Source organism: Coccidioides immitis (genome assembly GCF_000149335.2).
Source record: "Coccidioides immitis RS genomic scaffold supercont3.6, whole genome shotgun sequence".
Classification (NCBI taxonomy): domain Eukaryota; kingdom Fungi; phylum Ascomycota; class Eurotiomycetes; order Onygenales; family Onygenaceae; genus Coccidioides; species Coccidioides immitis.
Window position 1 is genome coordinate 1,782,314 of NW_004504312.1, and position 24,237 is coordinate 1,806,550.

Below are 24,237 nucleotides of genomic sequence, written 5' to 3' on the forward strand. Positions count from 1 at the left end.
AGGGCCTGTTTGCGGTTTTTGAGCCAGACAGCCCAATAAAAATTCCACGCGGGCCACTGGCCAATGAGAAGCGAGGAGCGATCTTATGTCGACGGTCCCGTTGCTGATCTTTGGAACTCGGTGAGACGGGAAAAAACACTTAGAGAATTGGTTTGAGGCACGCTACGGGGTACGGAGTGCGAGAATTTACCTGAAAGGACGGAGTACGGCAGCCATGATAACCTTCCGGAAGAGCCGTTTAATCCTCACCGAAAAAAGTTCATGCGCCCGCAAAAGCGTGGACATCTGTCCGAGTATTGAGGCGGTGCACCCCTACACGCACGAAAGGCCGACAGCAATGTATATTGCTCCATCCTGTCGAAATAATCCTATAACTCTACGGAGTAGCCGCTTGGTCAATCAAACTGTTGTCATTCGAGAGTTCCAAGGCTTGCAGGTCTTCTAGCCTCTGCGATTTAACATAAGGGCCGCGGGCACCTCTTTTTTTGAGGCTAATATCCAGGCATAGGTCCCTCCTCGGAAGGCCGACTCTGCGGAAAGTTGAAGGACACAAACATCGGCCCTCGAAGAAAATTTACTCGCAGGATTTGCAGCATAGAAAACCAAGAAAGGATTGTATCAACGAGTAAAACTGGAATGTATGCGTAGGGAGGCTGTAACTGTACAATTCTGGGATGCGTATTCCATTGTCTATCACCATCCTCCCTTTATTTTTACACAAGTATGTTTAGTGGGCGGGAGATGCTTCCTCTTCGGGCAGCTCGAACCAGTCCTCCTCAACGGCGGCCTCTCCAGGGGCAGCCTGACCCTCCACTTCGACTTCTTGGGTCTCATATGCCTTCAACTCCGCAGCAATGTTTGCCTCCTCTGGAGATGGAGGGGGTGTGGGCATGACGAATTTCTGCACGTAAGCATCAGCGTCGGATGGCTTCAACGGTGCGGGCTTATAGGCGCGGAGTTCGCGAAGATAAAGGTCCTGAACGGGATCGGCTGGGGAAGAGTACGAGTCAGCATCCGAGGGCGAAAGAGGAGTCTGTCTAACTCTTCTACCTTGTCTAGCGGACGAAGTAGCAAAGGTTCGAACGGCAACGGAGCTCTGTTGCCGAGCCACTCGGGTCAAGAGTGACCGCTACGTAGGGTCAGCATGGGTTCAATTGACACAAAGCGGGAATCAAAATGATGCTTACGGATGCCCGAAGTGATTGAAACAACATTGCAACTGCGATGGGATGATGAACGGACGATATGAGGGTCCAGAGGGGGGATTCAATTGCAGGTTCGACGTCAAACTGCAATATCGACTGGTTGGCGGGTTTGTGAGCGACCTCCAGGCTTGGCGTTTAGATTAGTCATTCGTGGTTATTAGTCATCCACTGCGAGGCTGCCGTCAAAAAGGCTCGCGCTCCCAGCTGAACAGCATTTCATCCTCCATCCAGCTCCAGGCTCCCTTCAGCGTCTCCAACACATCGGCTCTGAAGCTTCTAATCCAGGAATAACACCCTCAAGGAAGGTATTCTCACGGAGTAACCTGCTGAGACGCGTTCAGACGTTCGCATAGCCAAGTCGCAGGGCTTCTTCAGTCACTACTGATATTTGCCACTCTTGCGCGAGCGAGCTAGAAGGATTTCAACGCAGACTGAGAAGTCGGCTTGCGCCTTCACCTTTGCAGCGTTGGTTATCGCGCAAGGGAGCCCAAATTGTCATTCTTTTCGACATTTGGGGCGGAACGGTTGTCCTCACAAAGGTAAAGCTGTGATAGCCTTTGGGTTTATGAACACTTGAGCGCATCTACTTGTACAATCCCAAAGTGACTCTCTTATCTACCACCTGTAACTAATGGATACCACTTTAAAAGAGTTATATGATAATGTTTGCTTGACACTTGAGCTAACATGATTTCTAAAGACAGTGGCCACGGACTCCTGTGCTCTACCCCAGGCTTAACCGCGTGCCACTACCACACCTTTTTCATCCTCTTTGCGTCTTTGGACCCCGGGCATCATTGAAAACAAACCGGCAAGGTGTATTCGCCGTTGTTTATTCGCGCTTGCGCATCCCAACATAACCTTAGAGTCTCCTATAAATCAATCAAGAAGCGCCATACTGAGCGTCTGAGAACAAAAGAAAAGGTAAAGAAGATGGCGACTTTTGGGCCTGGAGTTCGCACCGAGGCTGCGCCGAATTTGTGGAAGGAGAATCTTGCAGCACGCTTAATCTGCCCAGAATGCAAGGAGAATCCCCCTAATCTGCGGACACCTGACTCTCATGAGACGATATGCGGCTCCTGCGGCCTGGTTCTTGCGGATCGAGAAATTGATCAGCATTCAGAGTGGCGCACGTTTTCAAACGACGATCAAAATAACGATGACCCATCTCGTGTCGGAGATGCTGCCAACCCGCTTTTAAATGGCAACCAGCTCGAGACCCAAATTTCATATGGGCAAGGCGGCGCTAAGACACGCGAGCTGCATCGTGCTCAGAATAAAATGTCAAGTGAGAAGACTAACAGAGCGTTGCTGGCGGCATACAAGGAGATTGGAGCACTATGTGACGGTTTCAATATTCAGAAGAACGTTGCCGACACTGCCAAATACCTCTTCAAAGTTGTAGATGATGCAAAAGCATTTAAAGGCAAATCTCAAGATGTTATTATTGCCGGATGTATTTTTATCGCCTGTCGTCAGTGCAAGGTTCCGCGAACCTTTACGGAGATTTTCGCTTTGACACGGGTGTCAAAGAAGGAGATCGGGAGGATCTACAAAGCTCTGGAAAAATTCTTCACTGCGCAGAACTTGGAGAGGATCAACTCTGTAGTTTCGAGTGGAGGTAAGAGTCTCTTGGTCTCTATCCCCGCTATTGTACACCCTGTGACTAATATCTATCATCAACAGGGGTCCCAGATCCCAACGAAACCTATACCGCAACTACTTCTACCAAGCCAAGTGATCTCTGCAACCGTTTCTGCAACTTGCTTGATCTGCCTTTCCAAGTCACGAACGTGTCATCTGCGCTTGCTGACCGAGTTACCTCTATGGGCGACCTCGCAGGTCGCTCACCTTTGTCAATCGTCGCTGCGTCAATATATATGGCATCCTTTTTGATGGGCCAAGGCAAATCAGCGAAAGAAATTTCCGCCGTTGCCCACGTTAGTGATGGCACAATACGTGGTGCATACAAGCAGCTCTATGCTGAAAGGGAGCGGCTAATAGATCCTGCTTGGATCAAGGATGGCAAAGGTGATATGAAAAATCTTCCGCCCACTTAGACCACGAGCGGAAAACGACCGTCCATCGGCGAATACTCGTGGAATTTTGAAATATACATTTCACGAATTCGCCGTTGGTTTCTTCGTGGTGTCTTGTCGCTTTTGGCATTGCTGTCGGCCGCCATGGCCCCGGGGATCCGCCCTTCAGCATCAGTTCACACCGCCAATGAGCTGAAAATAATTTTGAATATCTGAAGTGTGGGTGTTGAAAACACACATGTGGGGAAAAAAACTCCCAATGAAATTGAGAACCGAGCTATTGAATTCTAACTTTTGATACCGACTGCTTGTAATAAAAGAAAAGGAGCGGTGTCCGAGAGTTGGTCGAAGAAACGTTTTTGCCATGATTCCTATTTGAAATGAATCGACAACTCTTACTTTGCGATTTTGTTTGCCTTGTATAACATGTGTTAGGATGTATCTATAGAACAGCGGGCTCGGATTTGCCAAGTTATAGCAGGGTTTTAACCACTAGAAGAATGATATCACAAAATTACAATATGAATGCCTCGGCTCAGCCAAAGAAAACAGATATCTAGGAATACAAGTACCATACCAGTACATGTGGAACATGTACGGAGCGAAAGCTGCTAAACCAATAATGCCAGCCAAAACCACCAACAGCCCTTTAAAAAAGCAATAAAATGGCAAAGGACAACTTGCATGCCAGTCTATATGCGTAGAAAATGCATGGCAACTGCCCAGAGGCTCACATTAAACTGGGAAACATATCAGAACAACAAAAGTCAGTATTTGCATACAACCATACACTGGGGGTGGGCGTTTCGGGTATAAGTAAATCTAGACAAATTGGCCAGTTGTCTAAAAGGCCAAAATATACCTACAAAAGAGGCAATCAAAGAGTGCCTAGTAGAAGGATAATTTCACACATCAGGAAGACCTCTGAGATATGCAATAGGGGAAAGCCCTGTTATTCCCAAAGTTCGCAGAAGGAGAGGGAGGAAGGAGTGAAATTAAATTCAGTTATTCAATTTGATACTTGCTTTAGTGAGGATTTTCGAAACTTTATTGATCCAATGTTGCGTTTCGGTCCAGTTTCTCGAGTCGATGGCGTCCCTGATGGCTGGAAAGAATGCCTCGTCATAGCCTGACCACTTTTGCGGGCCAAAAATGATATGTTTGAATTGAGTGCGGTTGGGAACCTAAAAATAATGTAAGTATGGATCGAATATAACAACACGTGAACTCTTCGGAAATGTAGAAGCAGCTGTGGTTCTACTTACACCACCACCTTCCTCCAAGTCAAGCAGATTCGTTTCAAAGTCTCCCATATGACCATTATGGCTCAATCTTCGGATGCCAAAGATTTTATTTTCGAAACCATTGTTGGCATATAGCGTCTCATTCCACACACGTTCCCAATTATGAAAAATGCGGGCGTTCGTACGGAATACTTCAGCCGCATCATACAAAGGTTTGAAGTCAATATGTGTCCTCGAATCGTCCACACGCGCAAGTTTGGATGGCGTCAACGGAGCCGAGTTCTTTTTAGCGTAGTCTTGCAGGTTAGATACGTACTGAACAACAGCAGCAGCGTATGCTTCGAGATCAAATGGAAGAATGGGCCGATCGGACACTTCTAAGAGAAGCAAACCCCATATCTGTCCAAGGGCTTTATGGTATCTAAAGCCAGCATCACCAATGGTAGACATCCAGTCGAAGTTATCATAACAACTATGATATGGGTATGGGTCTCCTTCAAAGCCGAAATCAATGCTAGATGTGCCGGCAATGTCTTGAAAGGCAACGTAATCACTTCCAGCGCCTAATCCCTGAAGTTTAGAGCCCTTTTTGTCCCAAATACTCTGTAGGGTTTCGCCAGTTTTGGGATCGGATACCCGGCTCAAGACCCGTCGAAGTGAACGCTCAAATAGAGGAGAGGCAGAAGCCCTAAAGTCCTCACCCGATACAGCCACATCGACGTTGATGTAGGCAAAACCATCGAAACGCAGATCCTCAACCCTATTCTCGACATATTCGGTAGAGCCTATGAGGTTATATTCTTCGCCATCCCAACTTGCAAACTCGATAGTGCGCAATGGCCTCCACCCAAGAGCTCGAAGCTCCCCGAAAATCCGCACAATTTCCAGTAGGATAGCAGAGCTGCTACCTGGATCTGCAGCACCGAAACACCATGCATCCCGATGGCTTCCTACAACGATTTTTTTCTCTGGCTGTTCGACGCCAGTCATCCTTCCAAGCACATTGTAGATTGGCTGTCGTTCTATTTCGTCTTGAATGTTCATTAGATTGACCTTGGGGGAAGAGTCATCCCCCGACCACCATTCATCGACATTTGGCACACCACCGACCCATTCTTTTGGTACCCGTTTACCATGACCTTGGATAGCTTGTAACAGATGCTGCGCATCCCTCCATGCGATAGGCAAGCTGGGGATCTTTGGGAGACCAGGGCTTTCTTCGACTGGCAATCTCTTTTTCTCATCAGGGCGAGAAGCGAAACCTGGGCTCAGTACGTCTCCAACAACCCACGACATCAGGCTGACGCCTCCGCGCTGCACGCCATCACTTGGCATATATCTTCCTTTTGGCCAAGCTGGGCCCTTGACAAATCCGTCTTCTGCTGGATCAGAATAGATTATACACCCAGCCGCGCCAGCTAATTCAGCAGCTTTGATTTTCAGTGCTCTATCACCCTGTGAGCCATAGTACTTCACCAAAACTATTGAATCCATAACCTTCACCCCCATATCGGCCAACGCTTGGAAATCTTCTCTGGAACCATAGTTGGCATATACGAGAGGGCCAGTGACGTTTCCAGATTTTGAATGTCCATGGAAAACCAATGTCTGCTCCCTCGATCTCCTGTACACCTTTTCCTCATCGATCTTAGCTTCCCATTTCTTGTCTGCTGGCTCCACAATTGCTATCCTCCTGCCGTGTTTGGTAGGATAATTCAGATAAACATCAAACCGTTCCATTTCAACATTCTCGAGCCCCGCTGCTCGAAACCTTGCCTGCACCCATTCTGCCAAGGCATAGTTTCCTTCGGTGCCCGCAATATGGGGGAACTGTGTCAGGTATTCAAGGTTTTCAGCGATCGCCGTTTCATTCACCTGGTTCTGGACGAAATTTCGGACTGACTCGGGCTCATATAACCGGCCAAAATTTAGACCTCCTCCAAAGTTAAAAATATCGGAGACCACGATGAAATAGATGATCGAGACGACTATGAGGACCGCGACAAGTCGAAGGACAAGGATGCATTTTTGAGCGTCGCGGTTGCCAAACCCAGAATGTAGGAAGTTCAATCGAAAGGAGAACGTTGGGATGTATTTCCGCAGCGGGAAGTTTATGGAGGATAATGTTCTTCTGAGGTTGGCGAATCGTTTGGAAAAGGCAGAGCGGCTAGATCGTTGACCCGAAGGGTCCTCCACATCCATGTGCTCTAGCTCCCTTCGAAGGTTCTCAGTAGAGGCTCGAACTGATCCTCCATTAGAGAACGCTAAAAAGTCCACGCTCGATCGGGCGGATTCGACCGTGGGAGGGTGGTATCCTCGAGGATATCTCGAACTTCCCACTTCGGGAGCATGGCTGAGAAGTTGTTGCCTCTCGGCGTCATCGCTCACTTCTGAGGGGCCAAGAAGGGATTGTGATGATGAAGGACGTGCAGACGTAGCTTCTTCGTAGGTAGGGATCGGAAGGGATTCGTATAATACTTTATGGTCGCCCATTTTATAGAGTGAAGCCCCTTAGGTCCCCAGAAGTGTCGGGGGCGGACAGGCGGCTTTGAAGGACCGTGCTCATGTTCCATCAACGAGGGAAAGGAATTTCAATGATAGGCAACCCGGTATTTTAAGAATCTAAATCAGAACATGGCCGAATAAGTTGTCGATATCATCGTCTCCTTGTCGGCAACACCGTTTGAGCGGATTCCGCATCGCAATGCACGCTGATCGGCGGGCTTAGTAACAGGAGTATTTTACGCAATCGTGGGGAGGGTGTGGCGCTCTTGTTTTAGTAGAGTTTTAACCCTTTTAGGAAATATATCCCGAGAATTTATCCGAGAAATCGGGCCGATGATAATCCAGGATACCAAAACCCTCGAGCGGGTCTTCGCAACGTGGAGGGAGGAACAGGCGCGCAGAGCGAGCACAAGCAGCAGTCGGGCTCCGTGCATTGCATTAAGTCTGAAGTGCCATATGTTTCCAATACACTGACGGAGATCACTAGGCGACAATTCCACCCGCAATTGGACGAGGTGCGACTGCAGGAGCGGACGCTTGCGGGGAAGCAAATATCGCACGCACGCATGCCTGCTTGCTCGCTTGGTACCACACATCGAGCCACGCCGGATGTCCACATGTCACGCTGAAATGACTTTGCCTTGGATGGGATGAAATCCACAACCTCGTACTCCGTGCTCCCTGCTCTCTGCTCCGTTCTTCGGAATTCTGTTCTGCCTAGACTAGCTTTTTTTCCGCTCCGTACTGCGGCGGGAAGCTTACGTCTCGATCAAGCTTCATCCAAGCCAGCTTGTGTAATCCTAAGGCAGCGGAACTGTGGCTTGCGGAACAACTTTCCCGCAACCTTCTGTCAAAAATCGTTTCGAGAATTCATCATTCCCATTCGATTATTCTGTCGTCGTGATCTACATCGAAGTCTCAAGCAAAGAAGGAAAGACATCTGAAATGGCCGCGGAAGTTGGAATCGTAGCGGTGGAAGGTCACGTACAAAATAATAGGTGGTGCTCTTTTTCAGGAGGCAGTCTACAAGAGAAGAATAACAGGAAAGGGAGTATCGCTTGAAGCACAACCCGAAGACTTGATCATGGGTCTCATTGTAGCCATAATAGGTCGCCAATCTGGGATTTATCGTTACGCGGCGTCACGGCTGCTGAGCGAGCTCATCAAATGCTCCGCAAGGTATATTGAAATGAAGACTTTCCTGAGGCTGATTATAGCGACTTGAAGCTATGAAACCAAGTGAGCGTCGTGTACTAATTGTTTGGTGAAGGCGCATACCGTCGTAATCTGGGTCCACAAATATGGCTTCGTGCACGCGATAATTGTTGAGCTAAATAATAGCGGAAACACTCCTATTGAGCCGACGGATGTTACCCACAAGGCTCGCTGGTGTTTGCGGGCCGCGTGATGTGGTTTTCTCCAGAATAATTTGAGAGTGTCCGTTAGCTCATGAGTCGGCCTTGCGCATATAGCCCAAAGTCTGAAAAATTGGACATATATAACACTAAGACCAACTAGACTGATGACCATGAACAACGAGAGCATGATACTGCGATATCTCTGGGATTATCATTAGAGGCACATAGTAGATTTAGCGAGCGATTGAAGCGCACCGCTAGATACATAGACAACGGGTTCACAGCCGACTTGCATTAGTTGGTTTGGACCGGGCAAGCAGAGCTGACGAGGAACGCTACCAAAGCCGGGGGAAGATATCCTCAAGCGCCTGATGGATCGAGAGAGGATAAGAAATTCCCTCAGAAAGTAAGTTTTACGGCCTGGCGGAAGCATAGGATAACGGACCTACCAAGCTAGGGACTGTTTTTAACCACATTTCCAGCGAGGATGAATCAAAAGTATATATCTGTCCAGTTTTCCGGATTCGGATTGCCACAGCCACCTCGGGTTTGCATCCCAAGCTGAATTCAGCTGCTTTCGTCTAAAGAACGCTCTTCCATCTCTGGCGTTGTTGCGATTTTGCTCGACTGCTGTCCGGGTGACGCCTTTTACCCTGCAGGATCCCTTAAACACTTCGCGATTGTCGCAACTGTGGGAGGCCCGGAACTGGAGATTGAGAGTGCTTAAGTAGTTTTGTCTCGGGTTATTACAGTAATGTATCAGGCGACTACATATAAATCGTGGAGCCTTTGTTTGTTCGCTGATAACGTCTTACTTCAGCGAGCTTCAGCGCGAGAGGTTGTCATTTGTGGCTACATAAACTATAAAAGGTGTTGCGGTTGCTCGCGGACCGCCGCATCCAAGTTGACATTGAGGATAATGCAAAGGAAAGTCCTCTCATGGTCGCTAGACGTTGGGGTCATGCCGAAGTTGCGCTTCGGCTTCAGCTTCACATGGGCTTGTAATTCGAGTTCAGCCAACTTGCCTTGCGGGATTATTCTAGCGACTGTGTCTAGTGATAACATCTAATAGCATCTTCCGCGCGTGCAATCCCGGTGTACCCCAGCACAGTCTCATGGTAAACTCAACCCTTCTCGTCTTGATGATTAGTCCGTCATCTCCGCAGAAATGGCGTTCGGCCACAAAATCGGTGTTCATCAGATCGTCCCATATCAGAATCTGTTCATCTGGAAAGTTGGTCCACTCTCGAATCTTGGCCGGGCAGAGTTTACGGCCGGCGTTCGCGGGATTGCCCTTCGTAGACGAGTCTTTGTCTCTCCGAATATCCAAACCGAGAAATAAATGCGAATGGCAAGCATCGAGGAATTCGGGAACTGTGGTGTTTTGAGTCTGGAGCCTCAGCTGTTCCTCGGCTTGCTTTCGTAGTCGCCGTTCCTCTCCTCGCAACTGTTGTTCTTCCTTCGTCGGTACTATTCTTCTTCTCGCAGTCGCTGTTATTCTTCTCGTAGTTGCTTTTCTTCCTCCAAGCGCCGGTGCAGCTCCTGTATCTCCTGGATCTCCCGTTGAGACATTCTGCCCGCCGTTAAATGAGTTGGCGGAATCAAGATGGCGGAAAGAGATGTTTTGGTGAGCCGCTGGGCGGAAATGCCCTAACCATAAAAGGCTAGACTTTGTTTTCACCGCTTGGGGCTTACCCATGCTTCTGCCACGAATCCATCTCTATCGCGGGCAATCCGAGTCGAGACGAATGCTACTCTCACGACCCAAGGCAGCGTGACTGACCCGGTCAACCGGCTTTTCCCTAGCGGACTGTTCCCCTCCTCGGCTTGATTTCCCTCAGTTCCAGGAGTTAAGTCTGGAAGAAATTCAAGCATGCTCCTTCCGATAACCGGCTAGACTATGTCGCGACCGACCAATCTACTTTGCGAGATTTCGAACGAGATACAGTTGATAACTTTGTTGAAGAGATTATCGAAGCATTACAAGACAATGAAACTTTGCGACAGGAGTTTGTATTAAGAGCGCGAGTGGCATTTCATGACCAAACGAACTCAACTTCAGTGACGCGCCCCATCAACGACAAACACAGAACGCGGGATCACCAGATCAGTACAGTAAAGCCTCTATATAACGAATCAATTTGGGAAGCTTTTTTCAGTTCGTTATATAGAGGGATCCGTTATATAGAGCTAGCATACAAAATACGCTCTAATATCCTGCTGCTGCTGATTTTCAAGCCTCCGAGCCCCTAATCTTCTCTCATAACAATTTAACTGTTGAATTAGCTCTGTATCTCCCTTATCCTGCCGCTCTTCATACAAGCAAAGCTTTTTCACCATGTCATCAAGGCCTTGTTGGAGAGGGAAGGATTAAGAGCCTTGTGGGAGTGTAATTTCTTCTGCCCAATCAAAATTGTGGTTCGGCGGGGCATTTTGGTCTTTTTGGCCTTTTTATAACGATATATTAAAAAATCTTGGGAGATATTCAACGAATCTCGTAGTATACTCCGTACAGGTTAACGAATATTTTGTATGGAGATTTAATTTTGGAAGAGATTTTCGTCCGTTATGTACGGAGTACTCCGCAGAGAATTCGTTATGTAAAGTGATCGTTATATAGAGGCTTTACTGTACACACATTTTACCGTTTCCAGGTTAGCTAGATTCGTCCATCATCATCGCTGGCTTGAGGTCAACTACATAAGGCCCTCCCATATTCTGCACTCACTCAGTCGCACCATTTCAATCTCCCACCACTCTTGCTCCTCCCCTGATTTCTTGATACTACCCCCTTTCTCTCCTCGAAAGTCTCGGTTACGCCCTGTTCTCGTTCCTCTCACTTTTCATTTACCTTTCCCCAAGTTCGCTCGACTAGTGGAGCCGATTTTATCTCGCCTGTTTTTATCAAGTAATTCACGTTTCCTTTAATCGATAAAATGCACGAAACTATAGCCTGCCCTCCATAAGGTCGACACTAACTCAAACCTCGACAGGAAATGAAAATCCCACCCCAACGTCCCAGCTTCCTTTTTCGAACTTAGGTCTTAGACGTCTCCATGGACCGCCTTATGATTCCGTCGATCTTACGGCCAGATTATACCTGGCCATGGCGGATGCAGTCTGCAATCCAGCAGACCACCCCTCAAGTGCCAGCTGGACCCGGCAGATGCACCAGAATACTCTGGGGTATCGTTCACAAGTTCCTTTATTACTTCTCTCAATGGTACTGCTCTTGGTTCGGTCTTCTATTCGATGCAAATATTATTCAATTACCATTTGGGCTTGTTATGAAATGGACGGACCGGACGAGCGTCGAGGAGGCCGTTTCAATGCAAATGGCGAGATCTGCTGGAATGCCTGTACCCAAAGTCATCAGCTGTGGTGAACACCTAGATGCCCCTTTTAACCGAAGATTTTCTATCTTGATGACAAGGCTACCTGGTGTACCCCTTGAGAACTCGAACGATAGACTACAGATTGATGCCGAGGAGCCTTGGCTGGAAGAGTTGAAATCATGTATCACCTCTATGCGATCGTGGCGCTCTCCAGGGTCAGAGACGATTTGCTCTGCTATTGGAACCCGCCTACGGAGTTCACGTGTTCCTGGGCACATGATGGGTCCTTTTTCCAGCGTGGAGGCTTTTTACAACTATCTTTTCGCTCCGGCTTCAGCCCATGCATTCAAATCCGACACCGGATACCAAATGGCTCTGTCACGCGCAAAAAGATTACAGAGCCATAAACATAGGATAGTGTTCACTCATGGGGATTTCAAAGCGCACAACATTCTTGTCGATGACGATGGACATTTATCAGGGTTTCTCGACTGGGAATCTGCAGGCTGGTATCCCGAATACTGGGAATTTACTACGGCTATGCGCTTTGGGAAAGACAGCTGGTGGTTCCAAGTTGCCTCTTGGATGGGTGGAGCACAATATTTGGACGAGTTGGAATCCGATGTGGCTCTAAATCTATTAACAGTTGACTCTTATATAGCCCTTTAGTGACTGGGGCTTCTAGACATTAAGTTGGTAATGTGAAGGCTAAGAGGCATGCACACATTGGCTGAATGGATTCGGATAACGATTGCGAGTTATAAACAAGAGAGCAGAAAAAAAAAAAAAAAACAAATATCTGCAGCTCCTCTGCTAACGACGTGCGTTCCTCCCTAATTTACCTTCACAGACACAGGGTTGATCTTACTACAGGTCGTGGCTGGGTATTGTTCGCTGCTCCCGAACTGTATTGGTCTCCGAAAGCCATACATTCCTGCTGCAAACCTTCAATATTGCTGCAGCGTACTATCCCCTGTCGAATCAACTCTCGCAAGATGACCATTAGCCATACTCGGCAGGTTATACCGGGAATTGAATTGACGTCTCCATCGCGAGATCTCATAATCTGCTCGAGAGAACCGTGCTTTGCGTGTGGGACGTTTGCGATCTGGATAAGGACGCACAGGAAATTGGACTTGGAAAACGCCACCGGTTGGGCCATGATCTGGGATCCATCCTCCGCCCAGGTTTCTCATGTGATATTTCAACCCTCCCTGGGCGCTAGTGTGGAAGTAATATCCCCAGTGAAAGTCATTTGACTGGGGAGGGTCGGATCGTATGTAAAGAACGATGAAGAGTGTGTTTAGAGGCAATCGAGCGAGCGCGTCTTCCTGGGCCTTTTTGATAATCGAAGCGCGCTCTCTAGCAGTCACTGGTTTCTGAACGGCCTGCATATGTAATAATCGGGGAATTAGGGTGGATCAAAGAGGACTTAGAAGAAATTGATGATGGCTGCTATGATTGTATGAGGGATGGGAAGACTGAAGGCGAGATCCAAGTTTATATTAGTGTCTTGCTTAGTGCACATCCACTTCCTGCCCATGGACAACGACGTGGTCGCTGAACGGCCTTGGCGGCCCTTGGTGGCTGAGCCGCGAGGCTTTGCCCCGATTTGGGTTGTAAGAGGGAAAAATGATCCAGTTTAAAGCTAGCGTTTCGTCTGGAGGTTCTTATGCGGGGAATCCATCTGTGGAAGCAGATGTCCCACTCCACAGGATCAGCCAATCATGGCCTCCGCGCAAGAACACCCGTCCATAGTGCTTGCGGGCCAATAAATGTTGATTTACTTACCCCACAGTTCTGCGATGCTATTACCGCATCGAGGAGAGAAAGTCATCCAGTATCTCCCACAATGACCCGACATGTTAACCACGCCCAGCGAAGTTGGCCCCACAATAGATCCTGAAGTTGCCTAATTTCTTCTGACTACTTCTATTGTCCGAAATTAAGCGCATATTTGGATAGAAATAATCTCCAGGGGACACTACATGGTTACAGTGTCTGTGACGTAGACATCTGGTTAGGAAAGCTGACGTCCGTGGGGAGTCGGTGCCTAAGCCAAGAACCAGATCATGTGATCAACTGACGCGGTAAACAACCACGGGTACCACCACAACAGCTCAAGGGCCACAACCGTCGGAGTCACACACCATGACCAGTGAAAGGGAACACGTGCGACTTGCACAATCAATGATTCCAAACTCTCACAGCTTTGTCGCCAAAGGTTCGTCTTTTTTTGAAAAATGGGATCAATTACCCTCACCAGATGAAGTGCAGGCACGCGCTAAGGCGCAACATCTCGCCGGAGTGTATCCTGACCGAAGGAAAGTCCTTCCAATGGATGCTCCATATGTCAGACCGCCACCTGTCCTCTTCGAAGAGATGGGTCTCTTTGTTAAGTGGGGAAGCTCTGTTCAGATATCCGAAGCTCAGTGCCTCTATGCCGTACGTGAACTCCTCAAAGGGGATGTTCCTGTGCCCGAAGTGTATGGCTGGCGCACCGAGGGAAACGAGAAATACATTTACATGGAGTATGTGAATGGAACATCGCTTGAGCAAGTATGGTCAATCATGGGACCTGAGGACAAAGCCGGCATCTGTCGCGAACTCAGGACAATTTATCAGCGCCTACGACAGGTCGAACAGGACCCAGAGGACCCATTTGTAGGTGCGAATATCCCGCGTACCCTTTGGATAACTGATTGCCATCAGCTAATCTTTCTTTCGTAGGCAGCATTACGAAAGGACCGCTTTACGACAGGGCATTTCATGTGAACTATATGCATGAAGCAGGCCCTTTCGCTACAGTTCGCGACTTTCACGACTGGTTTACATTTCTTCACCGAAGACCGATGTCAGATCCGTACTCAGTTCCAGTGGAACCATTCCGCCATGACCTCCCGGACGACTGTGCAATCAAACTCACTCATGGCGATCTCCATCGCAGTAACATCATCGTCACACCCACACCCCCATACCGTATTCTGGCGGTTGTCGACTGGGAGCAATCTGGTTGGCTGCCTGAGTACTGGGAGTCTCGCAAGGCGCAATATACCGCTGACAGAGCTGAACCATGGTCCACCACCTACCTGCCCATGATTCTGGATCAATTTGCTAGTACTTGGGATCCATGGGACTACTACACAACGGCAATGGGATGTTGAGTCGTTACACACTGCTTGGATGTTCCTTGCGGCTTGTTGCTACTGATGGCTAGTCAGGGAGACTTTTATCCATCGTGAGAAAATCAAAAATCATTGATACCCGTCAGATCAGTTAATGATTTGTTACTTCATACAGTAGCCTTCCGGGTATGGAATAAGCAAGCCCCACCAAGTCCTTCTTTCAACAATTGTTATCAGCACCACTCAAAGAATCAAAGTAAAGCAGAGCCCGCAATGCGACACCCTGGTCACAGCAGTCTCGGAGCGCTTTGAACAACCGAGCCGGCGCCGCTAGCAACCAAGCCTTCGGCAATAAGTCTCTGGATATAGTCTCGCATCCAATTCTGGCAGTTGGGTGCCTATAACACTTATCAGTATGCATGGTTGTTCCAATGGTGACGCTGGCTTACCGATGGATCAAAAGGATTGGCGCTGCGTCCCGGAGGCAGCACAATTGTCGCAACTGACTCCAGTCGATCACGAGCAGTTGTGTCAGCGGACTGCTGTCCGGTGCCAACAGTATCTGTTATATACTGGGCATTGACTTGGGCAAGTGGAATGAGCTGGTGCTTCCGCTGAGTGAGACTAAAGTCGTAGTTCCGCTTGAATTCAAGGAAGAATCCCGTGGCGGTGGTTCCGGTCACATGGATAAGCTTTCCCACTTTGCCTGCATCACCAGTAGGGATGAAGACAGCATAGTGAGCTGGTCTGGCACCATTAGAGAATATCGCCAAGTGAATGGTGCGAGACATTGAGGGCAGCACAGGTGGAAAGTTTATAGAAATCAAAGACTGATAGATATTGGAAGAGTTGGATTGTTGGATGCCAATGGAGAGTACTAGCTGGCAAGGATCTCATTTATATGTCCTTCATAGCTATGGAAGACATGCAACTTTCAGAATTTAGATACCCGCAGTATTCCTGGCGCATAGTGGTGTTTCGTGTGAAGCCCCAATGGACGGTGGCTATTCGTCATCACGTATTTGAAGTCAAATGAGATGCCAACACCAGATGGTCTTTGATGAATGACCAATAACTTCTTGACCGCAACCGCACCAGCTGGAAGATCCAAATCCTGTGGGCGCTTATCTCCAACCCCTTTCACCTGGGTATGTAATAAAATATATACTGGCGCTTATTCTGAAGAGTCAATCTGATGATTGGATACGGGGAGGATTACCCATCATTCTTGAGTGCTCGCCGTAGTAGACCATCTTGCTTTGTAGATCTAGGCAGGATCTCGTGGGCGTTAAGCTCTCACCAGGTCCTTGTCTGTATAATGTGCTTTCGGAGATGGTTTCTAAATGTCCCTTATTTGGCACGCTAATGGCACTGAGAGTAATTCTCCAGACTGGATACTTATCACCAAGCAGTATACCGATCTTTAAGTATATTGTCATCCCGACTCAGAGGCACTTCCTGCAATCACCATTCCAACTGTGTTCATTAGTACATCTCCCAAGTAGGTGGATGAAAAGGAGTATTAGCTTGTCTTAAACCACCCTTACAAGTTTGCTAGTTGGTGTTATGAGCCGCAACACGTTGCTAATATTGATACTTATGTCGGTGTGGACGTTACGATTCATGATATGCGACGTGTGCGAAGTGACAAACATAGTTGGTCCGGAGGCTGAGATAGAAAGAATCATCAGCAAATGCTCCGAGAAGCCGGAAGATTCGTCCGAGAATAAGCTTGCTACCCTCCGACCGAGTCGAATTCTCATCCTCCCAACCTCTCCGTACAAGGTTTCATGTCTTCAGATGATAACGACACGCCCTTTCCGCAACTCCAGAGGTTTCGGTGAAACCAGGCAAATCCGTTGAACTGCTTGCTCCCCACATATCTCCATTCTCAGTTGTTGGCAGATCAGGCTAGGCCTGTGATTTGGCAGGGACAGGCGAGGAGGGGGTTACAAACGTTCCCCAACAAGCAGAGATAGGAAGTGAGAGCGAAGCGCTGTGAGCGAATCCTCTGGGATATGGAAGTGACCAGCGCACATTAGTACAGGCATCGTCATGACTGCCTCCCCTTGAGCTTGGTACTCCAATGTACCTGAATGGAGCCCTGGCTCCTTCCAGGGTATTGATCCGAAAATAACCTCGTTATATCAGACCAAGGTAGTCCCCGAGTATTCCTCAATTCTAGCAAAAGACTCTCCTCCTCTGGTAACCATGGCATCCCTTTCCTGGATTTTTCAAGGGAGCCGCTGTCATCCAGATTTCCTGCATTCCCTTGAGACGTGGCCCAGCGGACTTGTTTTCGGACTCCTGTATTGACTTTCCTCTTTGCAGGTGTGATGCTGGCGGTGATTTCAGGTCCAAATGTGCATTGTGGGAGTGAACCTTCAAATAACCAGGAGAGAAACTCTAAGCGCGCGTTTGTTGGCAACGACAAAAAGTGAATACGGAGGGCGTCGCAAGAATTCCTAGTTGGCGAAGATGTTGTTTCTTCAAGTCTTTGTCGCTTGTACGGTCGCCTTTTGCGTTCGTTTGACCCGGTTGATGGCTGCTTGCGCTGTCCAGCCCGGTTGACGTCACTACTGCGATGATGTTGCTGTGGGCCTTGAAGCGAGGATCCATTGCTTTGAGCATGACTACCTAGATATATCTCTCGATCGCGTTCACCACCATGACGATGGGTGCCTGGTCTATCCTCGTCGATCAGCCCAATCGGGAGGCGGTCATTGGTTGTTGACTGTCGAGCTACAGGGCTGGACGGCGGCACAAAAAGGGGGCTATAGGTACCCTCATGCTCTCCTGCGGGTGTTTGCACGGGAGTACGTGAAGACCTAGTTTGGGCGATCCCTGACCCAATGACTGCTCTAGAGATGCGCAAAACAACCAGCTCTCTTTGAGTAATCAAATAGCCGTATCTGGTGTTCCAGGTTTTCCCAGAGTAGTTGATGATCTGTGCAAAGGGCCAGAAGTAGTGCTCCTTTGTGCTGTCCCCCGTTGACTGCCATTTTGTCGAAAGTTTGGTATCTCCAGGACAGCGATTTACTTCTATTTCTTTGTTTGTGTGCATCTATCTTGCAGAGTAAAAGAAGCAATATGTAATATTATGGGTCAAGCTGAAGTTACTAGCTAAGACTCTATATACATGAATTTATTGCTTGAAGAAGAAAAGAGAATAGGCAAGCATGTGTACGGAGTACTCCGTACAATATACATAATGTTTGTGTGTGGTGCTAGGCCAAAAGAGGAATAGTGTGGAGGTCTTGCACAGCATGGCATCAAGGGCTCGGCCTGAGAGAAAAAAGGGGGTTCAACCCCCTACAAGTTTCATACTGTCTACTCCGTAGCAGAGCTCTTATTATGCTTTATATTGAATTCCTGTTCTTGTCTAGCATATTCAATCAGAATTTCTCAATAGCTTTGATATCTGCTTATATTTGGGTTGCATGGTTATGTATGCTTTGGGGCTGGAGGCCCACCCAAGGGGCAGTTTGGCTGCTTGCCATACTATTCTTGGTATTGGGTGATACCTAGGGCTCTGAGAGCAGATTGAGCCACTGTGTGAGCCAAATAGATCAGTGGTTGTGGAGATATTTCAAAAATTAAGTCCCAACAGCTGGAGGTTGTTTCAAGTTGGAGTTGTTATGCGCACGGCGGGTGAGTCAGCGGATGGGCCAGGGCGGCCGTTTTTGGTGTCATTTGGGGCCGAAAAAGGCAGCACCTGCCCAAATCGAAATACTTCAGAATTTCACGCGCGGGTCCGAAAGAGGAGCTCTCACGATTATCTGATCCCTGCCATCTTGCCCCAGGTGGGTTGAAACGCAAGGAAAAATTACCATGCCAAGCCCCAGAAAGTCCTCAAGTGGCTTGTGTGAGTAACGAAATTTCACGAGTTGTACGGGATTTTCGCCGGCTATTGGATGTTGCAAGCTCCGGGTGTTTCAACACGGTAACCAATTTACAGTAATATAATACCAGCCATTCGGAAGGTTAAAGTCAAGTGGAGTAATTCCTTATCAGATTGCTACCCGATCGCAGTGGGCTGCCGGAAGCGAAATCTAAAAACTCAGCAGGACAAAGGCGACAATGATATTTTTCTCAGATACATACGAAATCAAAGACACAAACTTTTGCTCTGTGCTGTTGGAGCCATTGGAGGATTGTCACTCTCCTCCTCAGCGAAGACTCAAAGCTGGCTCCCGTCAGCCAAAGAAAAGTTTCATCCCTGTAACGGCCAAGCGTTCTGTTGGCTTAGATTAGCGCAAACTCAAATTCAGTCACCGAGTGGATTGGTTGTACGGCCGCGAAATGTCCCAGGCGGCAGAATTTAAAAGAAAGGGTCAACCCCCAAACATCCATGATCATTTCCCTTCCTCAACGATAGCACCCTTGATTCTTAGTTCACGTTCATTCTTTCAAAGATACCATCCAAGTGCTCTCTCTGGTTTTAGAGCTCCAAATATACGTGGGTGGCACTGGTCCTGCTCTCATCCTACCCCTGGATCACTCCTGTCCGCGCGCTACTCCAATCTCCCCACCCAACACTGCTGAGAACTTTTGCTGACTTTGCTCTTGGGCTATGCGCTCTAGATACCTTGCCGAATTCTTGAAATACCTATTTCTCCCTTACATTTCTTTTAATCATAATACTTTTATCTTGGCCTGTTGAGCTTACGCCTGTGCGCCACCATGTCATCCCGTCCTCAGAATATTGGTATCAAGGCCCTTGAGGTCTATTTCCCCAGTCAGGTAAGGCGGAGAAGGGTGTTGTGGGTGCAATTGACTGTGGCTAAACCTTTCTCAGTGCGTCGACCAGGCCGAACTTGAAAAGTTCGATGGAGTCAGCCAGGGGAAGTACACCATTGGCTTAGGCCAGACGAAAATGAGCTTCTGTGATGACAGAGAAGGTAATGAGTCCTATAAATCTTCGCGTAAACGTCGGGTAAGAGCCAGGGCTGACACAAGAGAAAAGATATTTACTCCATGACTCTCACAACCCTCTCGTCGCTTCTCAGCAAGTATAGCATTGACCCGATGTCAATTGGCCGCCTTGAAGTGGGAACTGAGACTATTCTTGACAAGTCCAAGTCCGTGAAGTCGGTTTTGATGCAGTTGTTTGCCCCGTCTGGTAATACAAACATTGAGGGCGTGGATACCGTCAATGCTTGCTATGGTGGTACTAATGCTGTCTTCAACTCGATCAACTGGATCGAGTCGTCCGCGTGGGATGGAAGAGATGCTATCGTAGTAACCGGAGACATCGCCCTTTATAAGAAGGGCAATGCTCGTCCTACTGGCGGTGCTGGTTGCGTTGCAATGCTCATTGGTCCCGATGCCCCAATCGTTTTCGACAGCGGTTTGCGCGGCACTTACATCACTCACGCTTATGATTTCTATAAGCCAGATTTAACAAGTGAATACCCATATGTTGATGGCCATTTCTCCATTAAATGCTATACTCAAGCCGTCGACGCTTGCTACAAAGCGTACAATGCTAGAGAAAAGGCCTTAGCCCCGACTGTCAACGGAGTAGCGAAAGCACCCGATGACGAGTCGAAAACTCCTCTTGATCGTTTTGATCATATGGTTTTCCATGCTCCAACCTGCAAACTTGTCTCGAAGTCCTATGGCAGACTCCTATACAACGATTTCCTGGCCAACCCGAGCCATCCTGCCTTTGCTGAAGTCCCAGCTGAACTCCGCGACCTTGACTACGATAAATCCCTATCCGACAAGAGTGTCGAAAAGACTTTTATGGCCCTCACCAAGAAGCGATTCACTGAGCGGGTCCAGCCTTCCATTCAAGTTGCCACCATGTGCGGTAACATGTACTGCGCTAGCGTGTATGGAGGCTTAGCTAGCTTGCTGTGCAATGGCACATTCGACCCTGCTAAACCCAAGCGAGTTGGAATTTTCAGCTACGGTAGTGGCCTTGCCAGCTCCATGTTCAGCGTCAAGATCGTTGGCGATGTTTCAGGAATCGTTCAAAAGCTGGATCTGCAGAAGCGCATTGATGCCAGACGAGTTGTTCCGCCAGAAGTTTATGACGAGGTAAGCTTGCGACCCTGCTGCTGCGAGTGTTTCATGTTTTGTGTTTTGTAATGAAACTGACAGCTATATTGTAGATGTGTCTCTTACGCGAGAGAGCTCACTTGAAAAAGGACTTCACTCCTGTCGGCAGCATCGATTACCTTGTTCCAGGAACCTACTATCTGACCAAGGTTGACGACATGTTCCGCAGAGAATACGCGGTCAAAGCATAAATTTTCTTTACGGGGCGTTGTCAATCCGGGCAATCTGGCGATCGCCCCTACGTCTAAACTCGTTTATATTTACTTCCTTTTCTAACACCGTCAGTTACATAATGGGTCATTGCGCGTGCCAGGTACCTAGACGCTGGGGCATATAGACTTGTTGGAAAAGAAATTCATTTCATATTTTTTATGCTGGGAAATACTGATAATGGCCTTCTTTTAATACGATTATGCGGTTTTAATTTATGCCTATGTGCTAGATGGAACGGAATAGGATGGGATTGCGGGAAACTAAATCAGCTAGGAAAGAATCAGATTAATAAATTATCGGGGTCAACACTACTCGCATACATCCATTAATATTACACCTATTCTATTCTCACACACTTGTCTTGTCATTTAGTACACCAGAACCTCGAAGCAGTTTACGGGGCAGGGTTCGGAGTCCGTGGGTTTCTCATCATGAAGACAAACGTCTGCGTTCCCTCGCCCCCAAATGGCACATAGTTAATGACACATTCCTCAACGGCTTCCCATCCGTATTTCTGATACACCGGATACCCCGCTGGGGTAGATTCAAGATAAATCCTCGCCCCCTTTGCATCCGCTTTTGCCATTCCCCACTTCAAAAATTGTTTCCCAATCCCTCTTCCTTGGTATTCCGGTAACACGCAAAGCATGTTAAGGACTGATCAGAAGTCAGCTGGTTCTATTTGGCAAAATCGACTTGATACGCAGGACTGGGTACATCGAATGGCGGGGAGGGAGTTGCTCATACTCATATCATCCTCTCGGGTGTGCACTTTCTGCTTCGCCTTAAGAAGCGATGCAAACATGTCATAGATCTCCTTATTCGTAGACTCAGGGGCGTATTCCAGCGCCTTTGCCGCTCTTGCGGCGGCCTGACAGGATATCTCAGCTCGAGGTGCGTCTCCATATCCGTACGCCGTGGGTATTGTCCAGCGGCAATATGCTACGGTCTGATCCGTACTGGGATCCACGGCTACGAGGGCGTGGACCTCTGGGTTTGGCAGTGACCCGCCTAGCAGAACTGACTTGAGGTTCTGCAGTACCTGCGGGTCGGCATTGGGAAAAGTGTTGGAAAGATATTTGGAAGTTGGGAATGCAACAATCTCAAGGTGTCCAAGGGAAGGGAGGTCGGATTCGGCGGCGTATCTGATCGAGAGAGGCGCTGGTGCTGCAGCCATTTTGTGATAATGGCATGGATTTTGAAGTGTCGATATCAAGGCTTACGAGACGATTCCCACAATCAAGGTATTTATTACAGAAGTATTCATTATGTACAGAGTACGGAGTAGTTATCTCCATATAATCATGTCACTTTCATGACGCCCAGCATCCGTTTATTTCCGCAGTTGGGAACTCATACTACGGAGTATATCCTACGTAGATTTAGAGTGATTGGGTAACTATACACTCTGAACAGGCCAGTGGCCTCAATCGTCTGTAATGAAGCAGCAAACATTGATAAAGTCTTCGAAGATACTATACTTTTAAAAGCTACTCACTAGCGTATATTCGCAATGAAAGCGCCCGTGAGCATCCGTCGTCCGAAAAGTTTGTCCCATAGCCAAGGGACAAGCTGAAAGCTCTCAGGTTCACGAATCTTCTCGAGCCATCGCAGGGTCTAGATCTCCTTCTCAACAAAACGCAGCACCTAAACCCCACTAACAGCACGTATTGAGGGCGGTATGACACCTCTCGCCAACGGTCAAGGAAAAAAAAATTTTCGTCTCCTCCCCTCTTTCCAAGAGTGCAACCCTTCCTGAGTGGCTAAAATTCGGCGGTGTGGACAGGCCATGAGATAATCGAGAGACTGGAGGCGAGTGGCATTCGATCGGGAGACGATGAAACATGTTTTGAAAACGCACGGAGCACCCGCAGCCAATCGTCTGGTATGGAACCCACTACGAGCCCGCCAGATGACACGCAGCGACGTGGTGTTGCCGGGCGCGTCCGGTTGTCGGTGAGCGGTGTCGGTGCGGGCTGAGAGTCTGCCGCTACTTCGAGACGCGCTCGCTGCTCGTGGTCACGGTACGCGCCAGGCTGAATCGGGACTAGCGCTAAGTCAGGACTCCTGATGGAGCGCGCTAGACGAGATTAGGCTAGCGTGATGGATCGCACGCTTGGCCCCGGTAGAGCGAGAACCAGCGCGTCAGCCAATCAGAGGCCTCGACGCCGGCAAACTGGCCAGACGCGCCCTCAACCGCCGCGTCGATCAGCGCGCTCGCCAGGGAACGTCATCTCATCCATTCACCTCTCGTCAAATTGCCCAGCGCCAACTGCAACTTGCGTGCTCCCCTCCCTCCCCTCCACAGTGACACTCAAAAATAGTACAGTATACGGAGTAGTCGCCTGCTGCTTCACGCCATCCCCTGGCGCTTGGAAAGGGACTGAGAATCTCCATCGCTCTCCAGGTTCAGTGTTTCCCTAGGCGCCTGGCAGAAGGATTCTTTGGGGCTTCCCGGGCAAGCGCCGGCCGGTGTTGCCATCGAGATTGACCTCGAAATACCCATCATGTACCCAAATATATCTTACCGAGGGGAGTCCCCGTTGGAGAACAAAAAAATATGAAACCCCGTAACTAGGTTTGTCCCACTCAGCGGAGCCAGATAGAACCTCTCCGAACGCTCCTCAACGTGATATCCGGGATTCCGCGCGCGCGTAGGAGCGCCATCCAGCAAATGCCCTCTATGAACGGAGACAGGATTAGCTCCAAGCTCATCGGCAGGAGGTGGGAGCCGTGTTTCCACTCCAAAAAAAAAAAAAAAAAAAAAAAAGGTTTCTTCCTTCTTATCATACCTGGTTAACTTGTTTCATGTTGACCGTGTTCATGAACCTCTCTTTGGAATGCCGCCGTCGCTTTTCGCGATCAGGTCTGGCCGTCGAGGATTTAATATCCTCAATGCCCGTCCTGATCTCTGGTTTGTGCTTTCATTTCATTACTTTCCTCAGCTGTCAGGTTCCTCGTTTCCTTTTCTCTTTTTACTGGTCAACATTGCATCCCTTTTGAGAAGGGCTATCACGAATCTCCTTTGTCAGTTTCCTTGCTTGTCCGTTTGTTTCTTTCGTCTCTCATCAGCAATTGCAGGAAGCTGGCCTTCCTTACTTCATTCACTCTCTCTCTGATTTGTGTTCTCCACCTTCATCTCCTAGT

The 24,237-nt window shown here is 48.4% G+C and overlaps 12 protein-coding genes across 12 annotated transcripts; 5 read left to right on the forward strand and 7 right to left on the reverse strand.

The window, feature by feature from the left end:
* Window positions 1–613: 613 nt before the first annotated feature.
* Window positions 614–1,259, reverse strand: CIMG_03626 (mitochondrial F1F0 ATP synthase subunit Atp14). Its single transcript, XM_001244184.2, has 3 exons — window positions 1,188–1,259; window positions 1,051–1,129; window positions 614–990 (listed from the first exon to the last, which is right to left on the reverse strand). Exons 1-3 carry the CDS (start codon window positions 1,212–1,214, stop codon window positions 728–730), a joined length of 369 nt encoding a protein of 122 aa, XP_001244185.1. The 5' UTR covers window positions 1,215–1,259; the 3' UTR covers window positions 614–727.
* Window positions 1,260–1,431: 172 nt separating this feature from the next.
* On the forward strand, window positions 1,432–3,666 carry CIMG_03627 (transcription initiation factor IIB). The gene is made up of 3 exons (XM_001244185.2): window positions 1,432–1,807; window positions 1,906–2,826; window positions 2,892–3,666. Exons 2-3 carry the CDS (start codon window positions 2,139–2,141, stop codon window positions 3,263–3,265), a joined length of 1,062 nt encoding a protein of 353 aa, XP_001244186.1. The 5' UTR covers window positions 1,432–1,807; window positions 1,906–2,138; the 3' UTR covers window positions 3,266–3,666.
* Window positions 3,667–3,748: 82 nt separating this feature from the next.
* CIMG_03628 (glutamate carboxypeptidase Tre2) lies at window positions 3,749–7,181 on the reverse strand. The gene is made up of 2 exons (XM_001244186.2): window positions 4,510–7,181; window positions 3,749–4,428 (listed from the first exon to the last, which is right to left on the reverse strand). The coding sequence occupies exons 1-2, from the start codon at window positions 6,979–6,981 to the stop codon at window positions 4,246–4,248; spliced, it is 2,655 nt and encodes an 884-aa protein (XP_001244187.1). The 5' UTR covers window positions 6,982–7,181; the 3' UTR covers window positions 3,749–4,245.
* A 1,995-nt stretch (window positions 7,182–9,176) lies between these two features.
* Window positions 9,177–10,281, reverse strand: CIMG_03630 (uncharacterized protein). The gene has a single exon (XM_001244188.2). The coding sequence runs from the start codon at window positions 10,048–10,050 to the stop codon at window positions 9,391–9,393; it is 660 nt and encodes a 219-aa protein (XP_001244189.2). The 5' UTR covers window positions 10,051–10,281; the 3' UTR covers window positions 9,177–9,390.
* An 861-nt stretch (window positions 10,282–11,142) lies between these two features.
* On the forward strand, window positions 11,143–12,478 carry CIMG_03631 (uncharacterized protein). Its single transcript, XM_001244189.2, has 2 exons — window positions 11,143–11,289; window positions 11,345–12,478. The coding sequence occupies exon 2, from the start codon at window positions 11,408–11,410 to the stop codon at window positions 12,353–12,355; it is 948 nt and encodes a 315-aa protein (XP_001244190.1). The 5' UTR covers window positions 11,143–11,289; window positions 11,345–11,407; the 3' UTR covers window positions 12,356–12,478.
* On the reverse strand, window positions 12,401–13,345 carry CIMG_03632 (uncharacterized protein). Its single transcript, XM_001244190.2, has one exon. It carries the CDS (start codon window positions 13,078–13,080, stop codon window positions 12,634–12,636), a length of 447 nt encoding a protein of 148 aa, XP_001244191.1. The 5' UTR covers window positions 13,081–13,345; the 3' UTR covers window positions 12,401–12,633.
* Window positions 13,346–13,827: 482 nt separating this feature from the next.
* Window positions 13,828–15,006, forward strand: CIMG_03633 (phosphotransferase enzyme family protein). Its single transcript, XM_001244191.2, has 2 exons — window positions 13,828–14,354; window positions 14,417–15,006. Exons 1-2 carry the CDS (start codon window positions 13,838–13,840, stop codon window positions 14,848–14,850), a joined length of 951 nt encoding a protein of 316 aa, XP_001244192.2. The 5' UTR covers window positions 13,828–13,837; the 3' UTR covers window positions 14,851–15,006.
* A 92-nt stretch (window positions 15,007–15,098) lies between these two features.
* CIMG_13727 (uncharacterized protein) lies at window positions 15,099–15,602 on the reverse strand (the record flags this gene model as incomplete). The annotated part of the gene is made up of 2 exons (XM_004446324.1): window positions 15,099–15,209; window positions 15,261–15,602. 2 exons carry the CDS (start codon window positions 15,600–15,602, stop codon window positions 15,099–15,101), a joined length of 453 nt encoding a protein of 150 aa, XP_004446381.1.
* A 1,262-nt stretch (window positions 15,603–16,864) lies between these two features.
* CIMG_03634 (uncharacterized protein) lies at window positions 16,865–17,875 on the reverse strand (the record flags this gene model as incomplete). The annotated part of the gene is made up of 1 exon (XM_012358206.1): window positions 16,865–17,875. The coding sequence occupies one exon, from the start codon at window positions 17,873–17,875 to the stop codon at window positions 16,865–16,867; it is 1,011 nt and encodes a 336-aa protein (XP_012213629.1).
* Window positions 17,876–18,251: 376 nt separating this feature from the next.
* CIMG_13728 (uncharacterized protein) lies at window positions 18,252–19,136 on the forward strand (the record flags this gene model as incomplete). The annotated part of the gene is made up of 4 exons (XM_004446325.1): window positions 18,252–18,328; window positions 18,380–18,614; window positions 18,657–18,676; window positions 18,770–19,136. 4 exons carry the CDS (start codon window positions 18,252–18,254, stop codon window positions 19,134–19,136), a joined length of 699 nt encoding a protein of 232 aa, XP_004446382.1.
* A 29-nt stretch (window positions 19,137–19,165) lies between these two features.
* On the forward strand, window positions 19,166–21,441 carry CIMG_03635 (hydroxymethylglutaryl-CoA synthase). Its single transcript, XM_001244193.2, has 5 exons — window positions 19,166–19,270; window positions 19,396–19,554; window positions 19,610–19,712; window positions 19,778–20,856; window positions 20,931–21,441. Exons 2-5 carry the CDS (start codon window positions 19,495–19,497, stop codon window positions 21,066–21,068), a joined length of 1,380 nt encoding a protein of 459 aa, XP_001244194.1. The 5' UTR covers window positions 19,166–19,270; window positions 19,396–19,494; the 3' UTR covers window positions 21,069–21,441.
* On the reverse strand, window positions 21,351–22,350 carry CIMG_03636 (uncharacterized protein). The gene is made up of 2 exons (XM_001244194.2): window positions 21,838–22,350; window positions 21,351–21,747 (listed from the first exon to the last, which is right to left on the reverse strand). Exons 1-2 carry the CDS (start codon window positions 22,265–22,267, stop codon window positions 21,485–21,487), a joined length of 693 nt encoding a protein of 230 aa, XP_001244195.1. The 5' UTR covers window positions 22,268–22,350; the 3' UTR covers window positions 21,351–21,484.
* Window positions 22,351–24,237: the final 1,887 nt, after the last annotated feature.